Source organism: Lichenostomus cassidix, chromosome 7 (assembly GCF_008360975.1).
Source record: "Lichenostomus cassidix isolate B80296 chromosome 7, HeHo_3.0, whole genome shotgun sequence".
Taxonomy (NCBI): Eukaryota; Metazoa; Chordata; class Aves; order Passeriformes; family Meliphagidae; genus Lichenostomus; species Lichenostomus cassidix.
Genome location: NC_139488.1, coordinates 6,151,976 through 6,173,882, shown reverse-complemented (window position 1 = coordinate 6,173,882; position 21,907 = coordinate 6,151,976). Strand labels below are relative to the sequence as shown.

General features: G+C 40.4%; 1 protein-coding gene across 1 annotated transcript; it reads right to left on the bottom strand.

Annotated features, from left to right (window-relative positions):
* Positions 1-3,460: 3,460 nt before the first annotated feature.
* On the bottom strand, positions 3,461-15,017 carry ZC3H15 (zinc finger CCCH-type containing 15). Its single transcript, XM_085065962.1, has 10 exons — positions 14,833-15,017; positions 12,760-12,861; positions 10,060-10,171; positions 8,382-8,534; positions 7,218-7,309; positions 6,002-6,184; positions 5,177-5,323; positions 4,871-4,975; positions 4,511-4,637; positions 3,461-4,260 (listed from the first exon to the last, which is right to left on the bottom strand). Exons 1-10 carry the CDS (start codon positions 14,908-14,910, stop codon positions 4,067-4,069), a joined length of 1,293 nt encoding a protein of 430 aa, XP_084922088.1. The 5' UTR covers positions 14,911-15,017; the 3' UTR covers positions 3,461-4,066.
* Positions 15,018-21,907: the final 6,890 nt, after the last annotated feature.

Below are 21,907 nucleotides of genomic sequence, written 5' to 3'. Positions count from 1 at the left end.
GTGTGTATGAGAAGCACTCCCGAGCAGTGCACTGGCTTGTCCTTCTCTTACCTTTGTTCCCCAGGTGTCTGGTTTTCGGAGTGCCATAAATGATCTCTTGGTCTGATGCAGTGCAGCTGCTGGTATATGGTATATTTGCAGCTCCTCTGGCCTTCCCATATCTCTTGTTTCCAATTCTGTTCCAATTCTTATTCACATTATTCAGGTAATAATTTCTCCTGAGACACTTCAGGTGAATATATATGTGATATTTGCATATGAGAACAATCTCTTCCTCTCAGCTTCAGGGCTGTGTTAATTTCACTGTGAGGAAAACAAAGATCCAACCTTGTAAGATTTTTAGTTTAGTTGCTTTATCACTTCATGGTTTCAGTAAGTTATTACAAAGCAGCACATGGAACAGGAGTAATAAATGCTGTTTATGAAATTTCCAAATATGTTATTTGCAAGATATATAAGCTTACCAAGTACTTAAGCCTGCATTACTTATTATATTCAGGTAATTTTTAAAAGGAGCATTAGCATTGCAAAAGAATTAGAATTCAGCATTCAGAACATCTGACACAATCTTTTTGACAGTTGTTATTCCACATCCAACTAAACTGTGAAAGAAAGCATGAATAAAAACCTACTAATCTGTATGTGTACATTCTTTCTGCAACCAACACACTAACCAAAACCAATCTATTCTGACAACAGTGAATTGCCAAGAAAAATATCACTGCTTGGTCCAAAGTTTATCAATAAGAAAACCTTCTCTTGATAAAAACAGTTGGGGAGCACTTTTCATTAAGAAATGGCAACACTTCTATTACAAACAACTCATAGATAATGTAATATTTAAGGTCAGTCTTGACAGATAATTTTTAATTTTTTTTCCAGGCCTTTGTGAACAGTGTTCATTACAAAAAAAAAGTAGGGACCTCTGAGTAACAAAGCAGTGGCAAGCATAAAATTCAATCACACAGGCCTCAGAAAAAAACCCCAGAACTTCAATGAATTTAAAACCAGACAGTTTCCACAGTTCAAGCAGTTTGTGTGTGTGTGTGACTGAAATGGGATTTTAACACAGCAAAATTTAGAACCAACAAATACTCTACTCCCACCATAGCAAACAGCAGGAAGCAAAGACATGGACTTACTGCAGCACTTTTAAAAATTGGTTTTGTCCAACACACATGTCCAGTACCAAAGATGCTTCCAAGGCAGTGCTACACGAGTGTTCCTTCAAGACCTGCTCAAGCCACTGCTGCATTCCTCACAGTGCTCAGCTAAGTTAGGAGAAAAACAACGTGACACAAACAGTGGCGCAGGCTGCTAGAAACCCGTTTTATTGCAAAGGTGTTTCTCACCTGGCTTACAATGCTTTACAGCCTGATCTCAACCCAGCAAGTGTCCTGAACTGAGCCTGCTTGTTCTTCTAACAGGGAAATACTGTATTTTTGACCCATACAGGCTGGGTGGTCACAGAAATGAAGATACCATTATTTTAGGATTGAGACTGTTTCTCATTTTCCTGGAAATGACTCATTCACTTGATATCAGAATAATTTCAGGAAATGTGCATTAATCAGGACAACTTAGTGATGTCACACCCAAGAAAACTCCCTTCTTATCACACTGCTCATTTCCAGAACATTAATAATTCATCTACCCCAAGCAATGCCTTGGCATCCATTTTTAAATAAGCATTTATTGACTGAAACTCCATTAGCAACAAATGCAAGGCTCTTTAAATCAGCAGATTTAAGAACTTTTAGCAGGTTATATTCCAGCCCATCTGCAAGCAGAAGGAACATGCAGCAGCATATGGTTCCCCACCCTCAGAAGGCTGAATGCCACCCTGACAAAGGGCTCTTTAGGAGCAGTCACCCTGCTTTCACGGTTGGAAAATCTGGGCAGAGCAAGCCCAGCCAGGAGCTGTGCCAGAGGAAGTTGAGAGGAAAAACGGTGAAAACCAAACAGGGACAACCAGCTATTGTTTCCCACCCATGTGAAGTGAACTGTCAGCAACTACTTCCTAGGAAAATCAGGTTTTCTTCTGCTAACTTATGGATGTCCAATGGATTTCAGTGCTGTGCAAGGTGACTGTCCTAATGCTTCAATGACACCTGTTCAAAGGAGACATGCACCAAAACCGTCCCTTTAGACCCAAAAGGGCACACAGGCACTCTCTGCCTATCCATCAGTTTCATTAGCTGAAATTAAGGAGATTCTTCCATTGTAAAATGCAAGTAACATGAACTCAATTTTGGCCAAGATTTAACCTATTTATATCAGTGAAACAGATCAGTATTATCAAAATAAGTATTATATACAATAAACCAGCCCCTAAGACACAAAACATAGAAAGCCATTTTCATCCTCGATAATGATTAAATTACTTTTATTCCCATTTAAAATATACAACTTTGAAAAATTATGCAACATACATTCAAATGAATTGCATTCTTAAGTGTCCTGATGGCCAGGTATCCTATTGCTGGCCAGTATAATACAATAATCCATCAACTCTGTTTATTTATGGCCACAGGAGAAAAATCTGCATAAATAAATATTTATATCTAATAGTGCAGCTTTTCCTTACACACTTACACTTAGAAGTCAATTTCAGTAGGCCTCTTTCTCCCAAGCACTGCTTCTCGTTCCTACAGGAAAAAAAGAATTCCACAAAGATTCCAAAAAAGGCCAAAAATTCTTAGTCTGCTATTTTAAAAATAGCATTCAAGAGTCAATTCAGCAGTGCCAGAAATAACCAGTAAAGCTAATATTACCACCCAAAAGCAGTTTGGGAGAGCTCACTACCGATGCCACAACTCTTAACCATCTGGAAGTAGTGATTTAAGAGCTTTAGAAAAATTGATACAAAGGGTATCATTAGCACAGCAGCACTGTGGCAGATACCACTGGTAGTATGGCAAGGAGGCACAGCCTGCAGCCCCCTGGAAAAGCACCACTGCTGAGGAATCTTTATGGCAGAGACTCAATCTGTTGCAAAAGGACACACTGACCGAAGTGCAGGCTGCAAGGTACAGCACCTGAGGCAACTCTCCCCTGTACAGCTTCCTGTTATTTCGAGGACACCAAAGGGATGACAGCCGTGTTTTGGATTTTAACATCCCTGCTCTACAGAGCCTGAAGTCTTCGCTAATCTACAAAAGACAGTGGGGAAAGAATGAGACTGAAATAGCAGTGAGTGATGTACAGCAGGTATTACATCAGTTAATGGGTGGGCAGGGAATAGGAACAGCAAGGAAGAAGAGCTGGTAGCTGAATTCCACACTGCAACAAGTGTAGGCAAAAAAACTATAACTGCAAGTAGTCCAACTTTAACTGAAGCCAACATCATCACTCCTGTACCAAGACTGCAGAGAAAAACATTTACCACCCTATTAGAAAATCCAGTTCTTAACAGTTTGGTATGATATCCTAACTTAGCAGAGAAAAATCAACACAGATATTTTAAAGTTGATAATTTTTATTTACAGATTTATTGGCAAAAGGTGGTGGGAAAGTTTAAAACATTTTAAATAGAGGGCACTGTACTGTATTGTATGAAGTATCACTTCACAGTCTTCAGTATCCAGCTGATCAAATAAAGCTAATCACCACTTAAAGAAGCATAATCTGCATCAGCTCCATCAGAGTATCCTGCCTAAAAACCACTTCAGGCAGTTTCTAAATCAACACAATCGCTAATAAAAATGCAGTTTTTGTGAAGAATGTATAGTTGGATTTTTGTACTGTACCTGATGTCAAACTGCCCACTTGCATACTGGCAAAGCAGTTACACTTCCTACTTTTAGTTCAAAGTTATCATCTCACTGTCTGCAAATTCAGCTGTCAGGTAATTCTGAACTACTCTGAACATTTTTACTGTGAGCATAGTCAAGACTGGAGTAGATGAGATTGAAGGAAAACATTCCTGGTATATCACGTGCCCATCATATTCAGCTGCATAACCATAAACATCTTGTTTAAGAATTCTATTCAAAAAAGGAGAAAAAAAATGTAGTCAGTTTTCACTTTGTCACATAGGTTTAATTCCTCACTGGAGCCTTTTAGTTCATTCTTCTAAATCAAGAGTGTTTAGTTCTTCTTCTAGTTCATCCAAGTCCTCTCCAGTAAAGAGATTTTCATCAACTGGAACTGCATCAATTACTCCATTTTCCAATTCCCCATCTCCATCATTATCTTCATCTAAATCATTTTGCTCGCTGTTGTTTACATCACCACCAGAAGCTTCACTTAATTTATTATCTGAAAATAAACATAATTTTTAGGCATTTCAGAGTCACACGTTTCTTAATCGCCCATCAAATTCACAATCCTACAAAACATGCTTTCAAATTTTGAATCCTAATTTTAAAGGATTTTGAATTTTGAATCCATGAAGAAGCTACTTTATTTGAAATCCATGCAGACTTATGTTGGCTAAATTGCATGTACCTGGTTAATGTGCAAGTCTGGATAAGCAATTATGAAAACAGGCTGGAGAAAAATAACTTACCATCTTTTTCTACTGCAGTGTATGTGCTGAATCGTTCTGGACTAGCCACGGTAATACCAGTCTCCTCTACTGCCTTGGGGACATACAGGTTCAAATCTACATCATTTATGCACACAGGGTCTTCCGTCTGGAAAATAATCCAAGATGCTCCGCATGAATTACTTTTCCACAAAAATCCTCACTTCTGCAAGATTTCTACAACATTTTCCACGTTCAAGAGGAACTTTCTGATAAGATATATACTCTGTGGCAGTATTAAATTAAGAACCAAGCTTATTCATTTCATTGTAAGGGCTCCCAAATTGAATGTTTTCAAACTTGAATGCAATTGAAATATTCCTTGATTTTATCCTGGTTTACCTCATCATCATCTCCTGCTCCTTGAACATAATGGGTGTCATCTGCTTCTTCGTCATCTGCATCAACCAGCTCTGGTCGGAATTCAAATACTTCACGTCCACTAATCTATTCACAGAAAAAGAAACCTTCAGTTACCACTTCATGAAATGTATACTGCTTGGAAAAAACCAAACAACAAATCACAAAAAAAGCAAGGAATAGAAAATGACACACAAAAATAAGCAAAGGAATTCCAGGTTAGCTACCTTACTACAAAACTTTATTTATTTGCTCTTCTTACATGAAGAACTGGACTGCAAAACTTACCACCAATGCTTTGCCAGCTTTAAAATCTGCTTTCCTCCTCTCCATATCTTGCTCAGCCTTATCAATTTTTTCTTGTCTTTTTCTTCTCTTCCATGCAATGAAACACTCTAGAGTAATTTTGGTAACATTTGGTCCTAAGGCAGCACGCTGTCAAGGAAACAGACTAATGCTAGAAACTCTTTCCAAAGGCTGTAACAAACTGGACATTTAATTACAATTTTCCAGAAACTAATTGAAAACATTTCCTTCCAATTCCCTCTTGACTCTTATCCTGTTAAACACGCATCATCATCTTAACATTTGACTCCACATGAGATTTTCCAGTTAGTGAGATGAGTTGGCATGGAAATTAATAGGAAAAGTGAAGGAAGAAATAAACTAAAGACAATAGCTCAGTTCTGCTCAAACTGACATTGCCAAGCAATGGTGACAGAAAGAGCACCAACACCTTCACAAGGCCTTGTGCTCTTGGTGTTGCTTCCTCATTATTAGAGAGTAAAGGGATAACTAAAGAGACAGTGAGCTGGGGATGAAAAAAGCCACAAAAGCAGTTGTAATGGATAAATGAGAAATAGCAGTTAAGAAATAGAAGCCTCCTAAAATAGGATAAGCCACAGCTGCACTAAGTATGCAGCTATAGTTAATTCTATTCACTAGGTAACAGTTTCTAAACAAAGCCATGAATCAATGCTATGCATCCTTCACCCTAGCTAATACAACTCTAAAAACACCTAGTAGTTTTGTATTATAAATTAGCACATTTATGTGTCTCTTCAGACTAATGACAACAGCTACCACCAAAAGGTACCTGTCTGACAACTTTACCTCTTTTTCTATTAGATCTTCTAATGAAATTTCATCCTGCTTTTCTTCCTTCTTTTTGTCTTTTTTTAATACAAAGCCTGGAGGGAGAGCATGGCGATACATACAGTTGTCTCCTCCACCTGGACACACCCAAAACCATCCGTATTTGTTGTTTTCAATAGCATCAAGGAAATATTTGCAGACCTGTATAAAAACAACGGTTGTTAGCACTGTGCTCTCTTTCCATCCACAGCACTTCACACTACATATTGGAAGTTCAATTAAGTCCAAGTCAGTTGTGCTCAAAACAGAAGGAACATGTGCAATGCATTGCTACTAAAAAAAGTAGAGAAGTGCAACTGAGTATCTAAAACTCAGGCAAGTCAACAGCTCTTCCCCCGTCAATGTGATCCCAATTAAAAAAGACAAGATGACAGAAGACTGGCAAGTGTGCACTACAGTGAAATCAGCAGCACATCTCTTTCTGCTCACCAAGACTGGTGCAGTTGGAAATAAAATAAATTGCATCTGCCACACATGTCAAACCTTCCAGCTCTGGATCCTGAGGTAAAGATGCCATTCTGGGAACTCGAACAAGTAATTCATAGCTCGTATTTAGCCAAAGCAATGTTTAACTTTTGCAAAGGTAGGCAGCATCAACAGACTTAGGATTACTTAGGATGGAAAATGAGGTGAAATAGTTCCAAAGAATGAAAAAGGGATTAACACATTATGGCATTTAGCACAAAACTAAAAAATATTGTCGCACTTCGAGCCCAGGAACTACAAATGACTCTCAATTAGTAAATTCCAACTTAAAGGATAAAACTTCAAAATGTATAATGCTTGTATATCACCCAGTACATAAATAAGTAAATATATATGGCAGTCACTGCAATAACAGACTTCATTAACCACAATACTTGGATGTTCTAAGTAACCAGGATGCATTAGATAGACTACTGAACCCTTTAGCATTTCTATAAAGCACTTCACCTACTACCCATTTGTCAATTTACATGATAAAACACCTTATGGATGGAAAAGAGCTATTGGGTTGTGGTTCTGGCTTTTTAATTTTTAAATACATTACTAGAAATACTATCAGTCCAGCCATCTACTCAAAATATTATAATATTCCATTCAAAATTTTTACATAATGATAAACACAAGAAATGCCAGACCACGCTTAATTCCCTCTACTACAGCTCAATTAAAAGAAAAATAAAAGACATACTATTTGGGTCTTGGGTTTTTTCTTTTCCGCCTCACCATGCTTCTTGTTCACCACTTCTTCCAGCTTCTTCTCATCCCAATTGTCCATTGTATCTAGAAGAAGAACACAGATGGTTTCACAAGCATTTCCAAATACTAAATATTGCCAGCAAGCTGCTTTTCTGCCCAGTAACACTTTTAATATATAATTCTTATATTTTATGTAGCTTACACAATGGAAAATAAATTCAGGTTCTTAAAGTTTACAAACTCTCCTCCACCACTTACAAGACAATTACCTCAAAAGTTCTAGAAATTGTAATTTCAAAATGCATAAAGTGTGTTTCAGTTAAACACTCAGTAATGTGTCATTTCATCTGTACAGTACTGAGTGTGGACAAGGGAAAAGAAGAAAAACAACTGAATAAAAGAGAAGGTTGGAGGGTAATATCCAGAAATACAGATAATCTAACTTGAGGATTGAAAGAGGTAATAGCAAATTATCTGTGTTAGAGTTAAAAAAAGGTTCCATCGAAAGTGCAAATCACCACATTAGCAGTGAATCTGTGGGATCCCATCATATACATTTAGGATGGCAGAAACTAAAATTCAAATTCAGATTGAGATGTGAGAAACTGTGAAAAAGCCAAGTTCTATAAAACCTCCAATCCCTGCTAAACAAAAGTAAAATCCAGAGTCCTTGGCCAACAAGTGATTTTGGGAAAGTCACAGAAAAAATTGTCAAGTATCCTTAATTCCAGAACTGTGCACATTTGGCCAAACACCAATAGCAGTTCTGCAAGGCAACTCTGGTTGCTCATTACACCTCCTCCTTTTGCACTTCACATCTACTGAACTTAAGAGGAAAACAGCAACTGTAAGAAAGGTCAAATACAGTTCAGCTTGCTACTTTGTCTGACATAATACGCAACAATGCACAATTGAAAAACCACCATTCAATATCAGCAGGTCATACTTCTTTTCTAGATAAGGTCTAAAGAACACTTGAGAGCACACTTGGAAAAAGTTTCAGCGTTGTTCAGAACTTTGAATGTAGTGGGATGGATTACCTTAGTCACTGACCAGGCTCTTCAGAATCACAACCAAAACACAGAAGACTTGTAATCTTAAAATTCCAGTTGCAGAATCAGAATAGCTTAGCAGTAACTTTCTACAATTAGTATACCTTTTTCAAGGTCTTCATCTCTTGCATCAATGTAGACACTTCGTTTCTCACACTTCCTCTCCAAAGACAAATCATGAGAAAACTTGCACTTGTCTCCTTTAGTGCACTGTCCTTGCTTGAAGAAAGCACAAACTACAGATTTGGGGTCAGCACCTGAGTGAAGAAAGTTTTTATATTTTAATACTATTTTCAAGCAAAAGTTATATATTAGAAATTCTGAGAACAATATCGAGGATTTGTAGAGAACGAAAATATGTTTTTGAAATGAAAGTTACTTAATATGTGCATGACAAGCACATAATTCCTGTCTTGAATATGTCAAATTTACTTTTATCACATGATATTTACATTAAGTATGAAAGTTGGCCTTAACTATTTAAAGAAATGTGGACAGGCGTGTTCCTGAGCAAATGATTCATTCCTGTATTACCATACATGAGAAATCACTCTGTGCACCTTCCTGCCTACACATTAAGCTATTCTTGCCTCCAGTAAACTGTAAAGCATCTTATGATTGTCAGCCTTTCCCCAACAGCACACTGCAATAAACTACAATAACTTAACCCACACTCAACCACTTTCTTCCTTTGATAACAGAAAGGAAATGGCTCATCAGAGACCCCAAAATAAGCAACTCGATTATCAATTACCTGAGTACGAACCATCCAATCACCCTAGCTACAGTTTATGTAAAAATCATCTCATTAAGGAATTATTTGACCATTAGGAAAAAACTGAAAGCAGCAAGTATAAATGTAATTATGAGATGTGACTGAATCAGAAATACTTTACTTGTAATATTAATTAAGTTCTCATGTAAGATTTTAAGCTCGAGTTTTCCACATGATGCTTTCACTCTTGGTTTGACTCACAGTGATTTGAGTATGTACAGCAACACCTGTTTAAAATGCAATCTAAAATCTGGGCAATATTAGTTTCCTGAAATAACCTGAAGTCAAAAGCTACTTGATTTAGAGGAAGCTGATACAGAAAGCTGCAGAGCACAAAGAGGAAAGTGTCCTTTGTTGCTAATCAGTGATAAATATCAAGTTTGCTTTAAATATATGGAAATCACACTTTTGTCAAAAATTATTGCATGTAAGTACATAAGCTCCAGAAGATTAGTAAGTAATAACTTGTTAATATCCCAAAATTAGTTTGTTCAATAACCAAGGGCTACTGCTAATTATGAGGCCAGATACAAAGAACTAGGAAGTGTTTACTGTGTCTGTTTACTGAAGATTTGAGTGCAAGTCTTCAGTGAAGATAATAGTTATGATCTTATATTCTTTGCAATTCTTTTGCAATAGTTATCTTACAGTCTTTCTTTGGATGTCAACATTTCCCTGGGGAAACAGGCTGTTTTAAACAAATACCATCTCACACACACACACCAAAATCATGCCACACACCCAGAAGCATCTGACAAATCAGAACACAGCCAAGGATCTTCAGCTGTGCTGACAACCTCAATGTAGCTTTTGATATTCTAATGATCTACTGACCCCAGAGGACTTCCCAAAAAAAAGGCAAATCTTAATGACAAAATACTTGGTACACTAGAGGGAGAAGGAAATAGTCCCATCTGTTTCATTAAAATATCCACTGGTGTTTTTTGCAGGGTTATTTTACCTCAAGTAGCTATAGGAATAAGAGAACACAGAGAAATCAGTCATACCTTTGCTAATTTTCTGTGCAGCAACCACAGGCTTGAAGAGCTCATTTAATTCTTGTAGTTCCTTTTTCTTATCTTCTTTCTTTAATTTCTTCTCACTTTCTGACTGAGCAACCTATAATGACCACAAATTAAAAATTATAAATCTAAAACTATAATGCCAGGACTCTTTTCACAAGAACTGCATGTAAAAATAACCAATCATTCTAAATGAGTTTACAAGGGCAGGAAGGAAAGAACCTGTGATGCCTGGAAGGCTCAGAATTGCTACTTTTGTGCATGCAAGCAGTGTCCTTTATCGGCAGTAACCTGTCCCACAGGAGGGATTGCAAATCTGCCAGAGAGGAGAGATACTGGCACATGTCCTCAGTGCCACAGAGAGCCCTGCTGCACCTCCACAGGTAGGAAATCCAACGAGAGGCATTGCAACTACTCCTTTTGCAGTGCAACTACTCAGGGCAGCTACTTCCAGATCTATACAAAAAGCCTCTCCTGTCTTGACTCCTCTACACACTGCTTTGCTCTTTCTTTTCATCTATACAGGTAGCAATTCCAGGAAATCTGTCCACAGAAGTTGGGCAGTGCTTTTAGAACATTATTTCAATTTAGATCAACTCAACATGTGAAAGTTTCACTGCTTCACTAGGGCCCAAAGACTAGAAAACAAGCTCATCTAGGGAAGCAATATTTCATGCATAAGGAAAAAAACCTGACTCTGCTTCACCCTTTTTTGAGTAAGCCAGAGATGGTGTGCATCTATACCAAACTGGGATGGAAACAGATGGAAGAGGACATGGAAGAAACATTGTTACATCAGATATGAAAAGAGGTTGTAGCAGGGTTGGGGTCCATGTCTTTTCCAAGCTAGCAAGTGACAGGATAAGGGGCAATAGTCTCAAGTTATCCCAGATGACATTTAGATGGGATTTTAGGGGGAAAAAAAAAACGGCTGAAAGGGTGGGTCAAGCATTAGTGGACTCAACACCCCTGGAAGAGTTCAAAAATGTGTAATGTGGCACTTGGGGACATGTGTAAGTGGTGAACAGGCAGTGCTGGGTTCATGGCTGGACCCAATGATCTCAGAGGTCTTCTTTACACTTAAGGATTCTGTGTTTGACTCTTATCCTTATGGGAAGCTAGCGAGACTAACACCACTAAACAAGTATGTGGGGTAGTATTTTCTAAAATACAGTGTACATTAAAAAAGGAGCTTTATTCTTACAGTGAATTTGTCAAAAACACACCAAATTGTTTTAAAAGAGAATTAGCAGCCTGGCCAAGTTTCATACTAAAAGTTCCCAAATACTATTTTAAATAACGTGCAGACCCACACACATCAACCACAGGAAGCAGTACTTTAAGAAGGCTTTTGCTTCTCTCCAGAGTTCTAAAAGCTTGAAGATGAACAACAAGCCAACAAAAAAACCAAAGAAAACTCCCCAAAATCAAAGAAACAAAAAAAACAAAGCAATAACAATAAATAAAAAAAGGAGCAAAACAAAAAACACCACCCACCACCTAAGCTAAAACTTGGACAGCATTTCCATTTTCATCTAATGACACAAGGAAAATTGCTTTAAGAAGTTCTTTCTTGGGAATGATCCTAACTGAAAGCTATTTTATAAGGCAAGAGAATTATAATCAGGTTTAAAAATTTGGTCTTGACATCCAACAGTCAAGACCTAGCAGCATATGAGAAACAACATTATTTGAGGCTGGCTAAATTACATACATGCCACAGATCCAGGGAATTCCTACGCAAGTTTCAGAACTATTTGAATAACACCAATGTTTTAGAAGTGACATCAAGCAATGACTAGATCTAATGACCCCAATACAACCTTTTCAAGTTGTGCTTGAAGTGTTAGCTCATCCCTCCTGTGCAAGGAATGTATCATGACATACTGAACTGAGCTGATGGAAATGTAATTACTTATTCACAGAACAGAAAGCTGTGTAAATATTTAACAGCTAGCATTCCCAGCACTTGTAGGAATAGGAAACCTCGATCATTTCCATTAAATCTATGCTTTCTGATTAAGAATAATCAAAACATTGTATCTCATTTTATTTCACCATACAGAAGAGCCAAGTTGCAGACAGTGGCTCAAAATTTCAGGTTTTTTGACCAAAGAGTCAATCAAATAGATATAACTTGACAAACTCATTTCCACTTGTAATAAATACTTCTGCAAGTAGAAGAGGGAGCAGATACAGGTTCATAATTTTATCTTCTCCCAGTTCCAGTTTTGGTAACAACTACTGTTAACTGCTCACTATTTCTCAAATAAGGTGGGAATTGAAATGAAAAAAAGAAAGAAGGTGCAACTGTACTTGGCTGACAGCCAGAATCTGCTATTTCATTTCAGGTATACCCTTAATTTAATTATGTCACTATCAGAATACTCTGTAGACAAACACTCACCTTGACTAGCTGGGTTTGGATGGGATGCAGTTGCTTTTTCACAACAAAAGCCATCCAAACAACAAACCAAAACCCAACAAACCTCCACGCTGTACTACCTTTACCCAGATCCATAATTTTCACCTAGACAAGCTCTGCAAGACAACTATTAGTCAGACTTGTGCCAGTCACGTGCAGCAAGGAACAGCTCAACTTTTTTTCAGCACATGACCTTCTGTATGTCCAGTGACAGATGATTTGATTACACAGTGGGAAAATATCCCACAATAAATGCTTACCTGACGTGGATTCTGCTGACCAAACTTAACCTGGTGAGTCACAGCCTTGATAAATTTCTGTTGCTTTGCACCTTTTTTATTCTTTAGGCCAAATGTTTTGTCCTAAATCAAGAGATAAATACAGCCATATTAATTAAAAAAACCCCAAAACAACAACAAAACCCCCACCCTTGCCACTCCTCTTAGGCTTTCAGTAAAACACTGATTATTTCCTCCAGCAACAAAAGCAATCCAAGAAGCAGTATTGACAAAATTTAGACTCCTCATATCATCTTCAGAAGTGGCTTTTCACCAGAACCTGCTGAATGTGTCCTCTGTGTGAGCTCTTGTTTTTATCAGCAGGCCTCCTCATGCCTCAGTATCAGTGTGAGGACACACAGTGTGCTCAGGCCTCTCAAGGCAACAGGACAAGATGTTTTGGGAGACTGCCCAAGGAACAGCTCAGGAAAATAGGACAACTGATCAGCCATAGCTACTGCTGTTTTCTCTTCTACCTACCTGAAATCCCTTTTTCTTTTATGGGCAAGTATTCAGACATAAATGTCATCTATGTTATACAGGTGACTATTACCACATGTAACCTATTACTTTCTATTTTCAAATATGGAAGCTTTTCATTTTCTAACTGTACTAATTTGAAGTTAAGTCTTTACCCTTTCTCAAGCCTGGACAGGTGTCTCTACTGCCTAAACTCCACTGACAAAAGTTTCTATTTACTGTCTCAACCAATTCTTCTTCTATATCTTCATTTTATTGTTAAGAAGAGGTTTATATACCAAATCTATTAAAAATTTCTCACCAAAAAATACAGCTCACTTTCACATGAGTACCTGAGGCAGAAATTATTTTTTGTAACTGAAATACCTGCATTGAAAACTTATCTGTGCCTTTGATTTGATACCAACATTTTCTTCCTTGCAGGAAGAAGTAACAGATGTTCATCCACTGATAACAGCTCAATTCAAACATGGTTTTGGAAGCCCTAACAATCCAAAAGTATATTATAAAATAATTACACAATAAACAGCTCCAAGTTTCCATATTCACACTGTTTTCACTTACAACATGTTCCCTATGAACAGCAGCTTCTCTGTTACTTGTTGCTAAGTGGAGGAGTCAAAACAATTAGCTGGGAAAGAAAATAAATCATTCACACACTTGATTTCCACTGTAAATACTGCACGGAAAATATAATCCCTGTGTATTTGATTTATATAAGAATTATTGTTACCAAGCTTTTCCCCTTTCAGCTATATGTTTGTGTAACAAATCCCAGAATTTTCCTATGCAGCTGGATTCAGCAAGAACTTCAGGAATTCCAATGCCAGGAGAACACAAGAGCAACTGCTCTAACCTGACCTTTCCAAAAAACACAGAAACAACATTCTGAAGTCTCAGATTTAAAACAACACTCACATTATACGGATATTTCACCTGACCGGTTGAGCAGCATCTTTCATGCCAACAAATTCAGGCAAATATTTAATTTTCTGTAACTGCTCTGCTTGTACTCTCACCATAAATTCTATTATTGTTGTTAGTGGAAGGCTGGTTGACTGTCCTAATAAATAACACAGGATAAACACACATGCACGTCTCTAGGTGTTTTTTTTTTTAAACCTGGTTACAAGGGTCAAATTGTAACAAAATTCCCCGCAAAACGGAGTCAGGAACCAACGAATCACTGCGGTGTGAAAGGATCTCTGGAAATCATCTGGTCCAAGCCCCAAAGGTACAAACCCACACCCCAGAGAGCCGGACTCTGGGAGCACAGGGCCACCCAGGGCAGCAGGATGAACCCAGCAAAGGGCGAGGGAAGAGGGAGGCAAAGCAGCACTGTCAGATCCCGTTCAGCCGCCACACAGCTCGGGCCTGGCAATGCCCCGGCGGAACAGCCCAAGCTGCGCTCCAGCAGCGCATCCCCGAGAGCGACTACCAGCGAGGGCCCCCGGTGCCTCCCCGGGACCAGAGAGCTTTTGGCTCCGCGACCCTTCCCTCAGCCGGGAAGCCGCAGGCAGCGCCCAGGCCCAGCGACAGGCCGCGGCGGCAGAGCGCCCGCCTAGGCCTCCTCACCTCGATGATCTTCTCCTTCTTCTTCTGGTCCGCCTTCTTGCTGCCCCCCGCCGGCTGCTGCTGCTTCTTGGGGGGCATGGCGGGGCGGCCGGGCGGCTCCCGCGGGCTCCGGGACGCGCCGGGACGGGCCGGGTCGGGTCGGGCCGCGCCGCCGCCGCGGGGAGGAGCAACGGGCGCCGCGGGGCACGATGGGAACGCGCCGCCCGCCGGCCAATCGCCTCCCGGCAGGCTGCGCGCGCGGGGTGACGTCACTGGAGGGCGGGGCCGGGCGGCGTGACGTCACGGGTGGTGCGGAGCGGCGGGAAAGGAGGAGCCGCGTGAGGGAGCGGGAGTGCGGCTGGAGCCGCGTGAGGGAGCGGGAGTGCGGCTGGAGCCGCGGGAGGGAGCGGGAGTGCGGCTGGAGCCGCGTGAGGGAGCGGGAGTGCGGCTGGAGCCGCGTGAGGGAGCGGGAGTGCGGCTGGAGCTCCGTGAGGGAGCGGGAGTGCGGCTGAGGTCCGTGAGGGAGCGGGAGTGCGGCTGGAGCCGCGGGAGGGAGCGGGAGTGCGGCTGGGTGTTAAGGGCTGCGGGTTCCTCAGGACAGGACAATGTACTCACAAACCGCTCCATCTGAAGGGACTCCTACTGCAACGGTGCTCGTGCGAGCCAAGGTTGTAGCAGCCTAAGCTTTTGAGCTCCAGGGGAAAATGCACAGGTTTAATAGACCGATGAGTGTTACCTTCTCCGCCCAGAGTGGGCTTAAAGCTCATTTTGATGGTCATTCCCCCAAGTATCCAAGGGGGAATGCGGCGGTAGGCTGCTTAAGGAGGCTGTAGCGTCCTAGCGCCTTGGCAAATTGGGAAAGGACAGAGGGCAGCATGGAGCCGGGAGTTTGGGATAAAAGCAGGCTGCATCCTGCAGAAACTTGGGAGAGACCAGAGAGGGGTATGGACCGATGGGTTCTTTACCTTTATTCGAATAAAGCTGATTCTTGCAGGACTCTTCTGTCTCTTTTTTGGGCACTGGTGGTGCTGGACTGGGTAATCTGAGATTCCCATGATGCCTCCTTTCATGGTTATCTGAAAAAAAAAATAGAGAACACGAAAATTATAATAAACAAAACATAATTAAAAGATTAATCTATCTAAGACTGAAAAACGGTATTTTATTTCCAGTTCTTAGGAATTTATGCAACTTGGCTCTAGTTTGCATTCAGCATTAGATTTAGAGCTAGCTGAGTTTGGAATTATATGCAAACACAAATCAGTACTCTCTACAATATTTCATTAAAAAAATCCTAAGTAACCATAGAAATATCAGGCTTAGCATAACATGAGCTTCTTGACTTCTTTCCTCTTCCTTTGCTATACCTCAAAAATTAAGGTCATTACTGTAGTTCTCACGAGCATTGATTGCTTTATGACTAATTGGATAAATGACAAGTGGGTAGTCCAAGTGCTCATTGTGCTTTACCAGCATTATGTTTCACTATGGTATGCATGCATCTTCCACAACAAAATAAGCCCAATTTAATACATTGTCCTATTCCCCTACAAATAAAAACCAAGCTGTGCATTTCTGCCAAGGGAGAAAGTGGAGTATGAACCTACAAAAGCACAGCCAGAGAACTGCTGCTTGCATCCAAATTGGAACAAGGAGCAGCTTCCTGATCCTTTCTTCTCTACCACAAACCAGTTGAAGAATTGTAACTTATACTCATCTGAGTGTTTCTTTTACATTTGCGTAACACAAGCAAGGACACTCATTTCATCTTCTTCATCTCCCCAGCTACATGTTTTCACATTTATGATGAAACAACACTTTAAGGCTCTAGCTCTCTGACAAAGATTCTTGAAGTTAGTGATATTTAGCTTGGGGGAAAGAAAAAAAGAGGGGTACTCAGGGAACCTTATCACTCCCTGCAGCTACAGGAAAACAGGTTGCAGTTCAGAGAGCATTAATGTCTTCTGGCTCAAAAAACCCCCAAAAACCAAGAAGACAAGAGGAAGCAGACTCAAAATGTGCCAAAGAAGGTTTAGAGTTGCTATTAGGAAGAATTTTACCACTGGAGAGGATGCCCAGAGAAGGGCAGTCACCATCCCTGGACATATATGAAAAGTGTGTAGATGCAGCACTTCAGGACATAGTTTAATGATCCTAAGAGTTTTTCCAAACATAAGGGATTTTATGAAACAAAATACAATTTTAAGTTTCTTTAAAGGAGGCAAACAAAGACAACATGAAATTACTTCTTATTTTAAGAAGCCATCTGCAACCTAGTCTTACAGAGGACAGTGGACTACTTAAGCCATAAGACCTTTCTTCATGCTACTCTAGTCTTGAGTGGAGGCTTTTATAGGAGAAAATCTAAATTAATTGGTGAAGCCAGCTGGAGACAGTCTGGCTAATGGTGAGTGCCACCTGCATACCTTTATGGGTGGGGTATTTATAGTGTTCTTGGGGGACTGGTAAGAGGTTTTAAGGTGCTACTGCAAATTTTGTGGAGTGTGTTTTGTTGTGGTATTTTGTATTATAATTTCTGTATAATTACTTTCTTTTTATGAGTAAGAGCTCTTTAAGAGAGGTTGTGGTGGATTTATTCAAGCCCTTAGTGAGGGGTCCAGGAAACACCAACAATGTGCATTACTGTGGTGTAAGGGGTTAACTGATGTTGTTCTTGGCTCTCCTGGGAATGTCTGAGGTCATAGACTGCTGCTATGGTAATAATGGTTTACTGGGCATGTTTGGGGGGACCGCTGGCCCTGGGCACTCTGCAGAGCAGCCTCGTGGTGGAGGGAGGCTCAGGAGGCTCCTGAGGCATAAACCGGTTTTGGTGGGATCTCCTGTTCCAAGGAACTTCTGCAAACAGGGCTGTGGCGGTGGGTGAGTTACTCGTACCCTGGGACCAAACCAGAACTTAACACACCTAACTTGCTGTTTTTCCACCCGTTTACCCTTAAAATGTTCACGGTCCTTACAGGAACAGCCACAAGGTGTCGCAATTGTCCCACATACTAAGTGCCTGTGCTAGAAAATGATGTAACTTGTAGTCAAACTGTGCTGTTTGCAGAATGATCACAAGAGTTCACAGGTCAAGGTGCTGAAAAGTCATATGGTTGCCATGTACGTGTATATCAGTTGTAAAAATTGAGTTGAGCTTTATAAAAGTCTTTCCTCATCAAGAACAAGGTACAAAAAATAAAGTGGAAAGCTTCTGGTTATATGAATAAGGTAATGAGAGCATAATAAAGTAACTTTAGGATTCAGGAAGAGGTTTAATAAGGAAGATCCAAAAGAATGTAAATCTGCACTTTACTCCCTGATGGGTTTTTTTCAAGTGTTGTATTCCTGTAACTTCATTTACTGTCTCCAGGACAGGACTGGTGCCAATACAGGGGACAACAGCACAGTCTTCTGTGAACTTGTATTAGGATAGCACAGTCTCCCGTCTGGGAGTTGTCCCTGCTGTAGCCTGCCTCTTTATAGCAATGCTGTGCTGCATGGTGCTGTTTGATGAGGCTTGGGTTCTGGGAATTTTGTAGTTCTTTTCAACTGCCTCTTATTTCTGTTGAATATGGGAATGATAAAACAAGTAGATATGACATTGCTCATATTTTGATGGTTGTAAAGTGCAGTGGGCACAAAAGTGGTGACAGTAAATTTATTGTATTGGAGATGCCATTTTAAAGGGTTATAAGATTGAGGTAGCAATAACTATGAGTTGTTAAATTGAAATTAGCTCTGAAGATCCTCCAAGTGACTGAGGAGCCATCCTCTTTTCCCTGAACATGGAAAAAGAAAACAAAATTGGTAGTGGAGTATCCATGGAGTAATGAAGAGATTCAGAAAGGTTTGATGAAATTGATAGGATTTTGGTTGAATCTTTATCTTTGCTGGCAATTGCCAGTAGGTGCCTGTGGAAATAATAATAATGATGGTGCTAAGAATGCAGGTTTCCCTACTGGCTTCCCTGGAGACAGCTGTGGTGGAATGTTCGGGGTGCCAGGCTGTTGCTATGCTCACAATGGGCTGCTCTCTCTGCAGTGGTTGGGGTGCCAGGCTGTTGCTATGCTCACAATGGGCTGCTCTCTCTGCAGTGGTTGGGGTGCCAGGCTGTTGCTGTGGCAGCAGAGGGTCCCTGGCTGTGTTTGGGGTGGCTGTGCCCTGCTGAGCACTCGCTGCTGGCCCTGGGCAGAGCAGCCTGGTGGCTCAGGGCAGGGGAGCCTGAGGAGCTCTGCAGGCACAGCATGGTCTGGGCAGGATCAGAGCTGCTGGGGAACCCTTGTGCAAGCAGGGCTGTGCTGGTGGGTGAGTTACTTGTAGCTTGGGACCAAACCAGAGTCTAAAACCCTTAACTTGGAGTCAGGCCTGAAAAGAACATCTTATTTGTTTCTAGGTAATGCAGAAATGTTGGACAATTGCAGTAAGCCATATGTGTTAATATATCCTTTTCCCCTCATGGTTTGGCCAATATTATTTTTCCTGCTCTAACAGTGTATCTATCAAAAAGAGTGTTTTAGAAATAAGTTGCTTTCATGATGCAATGTACTTTATAAATGACATTCTAGGTACTTGTGAGATTTTCTGGTACTAATGATATTTTTATCCTCAAATGATTTTGTTATGGTTCTTGTAGGTGGAGGTAAATATTCTTTCAGCTGTAAAGAAATGCTTTAAAAATATGGAGTTGGGTCTCGACAAAAACAGGTTTCTTTGGTCAAAATGTACTTTCTGAAAAAGGCTTTGAAATCCCATGTGACTTTTTGGTGTGACTCTTTGGCAAACAAGACCTGAGTGATACTAATTTCATAGGAAGGGTAGAATTTAATAATAGCAGAGGGGGCATTTTGTACCTGGTGACTCAATTAAATCCCAGTGAAATGGTCAAATCACTGTGAAAGGACTTTGAAAACAATAGGAGGAGAATGAAGGGGAGAGAATAAATAGTCGCAAAATGGAGGAAATGTGTCCCTCTGGAAGGCACATCTACAACAGTGACAAAGTTGGAGTCTGGTTTAGTTTTTTATGATGTTATTTTTCTTCCTTTTAGCTTTAAACACTAAAATTATCTGAATGCATTTTATACTTAGTTTTACATGTGATGTATAGACATAAGATGGAAATCCAGAGTACAAAAGGAGCTCTGGAAAAGCTGGAAATGTTGAAGCAAATTAGAGTCTGTATCTGTAACTAAATTGCAGCTGTGGAAAACAAAACATTTATAGTAGAAATGCAGTGGATTGTTTTCCTCTTAAATGTGATTATTATTTGTGAATTTGTAATTTAGTTATGTGCAAGTTATTTGAATAAAACCTAGGAATGAATCTTGTCTGAAAGAGGTTTTATCTTCATAGAAATGAAGATAATCCTTTTAGCTGTAAATGAAGGACAACAGGGTTAAACTCGAGTATATCCATTAAGAAAGGTGAAATTTATCCATGGGATGACTGGGGGAGTGGTTTGCTAGACCTCAGAAATATTCCAGTAATGGTGCAGAACCATTGAGGAAACTGAGCAGTGTTTACAATTACACCACATAGACTATCATGGATATTGAGTGCTCTGTGGTCTTTCCAGCATTACATAAAATTGTAATGAATCCAGAGGCTTGTGGCTGATTTTAAAAGGATATAAAATAGTACCTTTTACTTTGATATAATTTTTAATCCTATCCATAATATGGGTGTCTGGTGCTTTAAGAATAAGATTTGAGCAGTTCAATGGAAAGCATGATGTATTTGCATTATGTGCCACTTGATGCAGGCACCTCTCTTGTGTATGTTAGAAGCTGATAATTCTGTACTTGCTGTGTGTTTATATACCTGAGCTGAACTAGATGGGAAAAGAAAGTGTGCATATTTCCTTTCTCCTAATGTGTTTATACTTCATTTTCTTAATATAAACAAAATATTTGCACATGCTTTTAATGTTGGAATAAGCTACTAGACTTTAATGTAAAATGTTTTCTTTTGGAGCACTTAGAACTTTTTTGATTGTGTGAATTAGAGTAACCCGTAACCACCTTTCCAAGCAAGCTGCAGTTTGCCTCTTGTATTGACTTAGAACATGAGTTTTCCAGCAGTTTGCTTTTCAACTGATTCTTCTTTCTTCTCAATATTGGAATGATAAAAGAAGTAGATCTAACGTTGGTCTTAATGTGGTTGCTGCAAAGTGCAATGGACACATAAGTGATGGCAGTGAACTTAGTCTATTTGTGATGCTGTTTTACAGTGTTATAAGATTGAGGTAGCAATAATCATGAGTAGTTAAATTGAAATTAGCTCTGAATATCCTCTGAGTGACCGAGGAACCATCCTCTTTTCCCTGAATACTGAAAAAGAAAAAAGAGTTGGTGGAGCAATGTCCAGAAAGCAGTGAAGATATTCAGAGAGGATTAGCAGTGGAATGAAGTTGATGGGGTTTTGATTGAATCTTTATCTTTGCTGGCAAGTGTCAGCAGGTGTGTGTGTGGTGATAATAATGGTACTGATAATGCTGGGTTCTCTGGTTCCCTGGAGACAGCTGTGGTGGAATGTTTGGGGTGCCAGGCTGTTGCTGTGCTCACAATGGGCTGCTCTCTCTGCAGTGGTTGGGGTGCCAGGCTGTTGCTGTGCTCACAATGGGCTGCTCTCTCTGCAGTGGTTGGGGTGCCAGGCTGTTGCTGTGGCAGCAGAGGGTCCCTGGCTGTGTTTGGGGTGGCTGTGCCCTGCTGAGCACTCGCTGCTGGCCCTGGGCAGAGCAGCCTGGTGGCTCAGGGCAGGGGAGCCTGAGGAGCTCTGCAGGCACAGCATGGCCTGGGCAGATCAGCAGTGCTGGGGAGTTCGTGAGTTACTTTTACCTGGGACCAAACCAGAATCTAAACCTCCTAACTGTTTTTTACCCTTAAAATGTTGGCTGATTCTCACAGCAAGGTTGGTTACTTATCCTGAAATGGGTTTCTGGGTTTTGGGTAATCTCTTGTGTCATTTGCAAAGTGGCGGGAAAGGGACGAAAGCCGCTGCTGGCATGGCCTCAGTGTGTCCCAGTGAGAAGGTGGGGTGCAGATGGGCAGCCCCTCACTAGCCTGGTTAGTGGGGCAGGCAGGGCACAGCACAGCCCC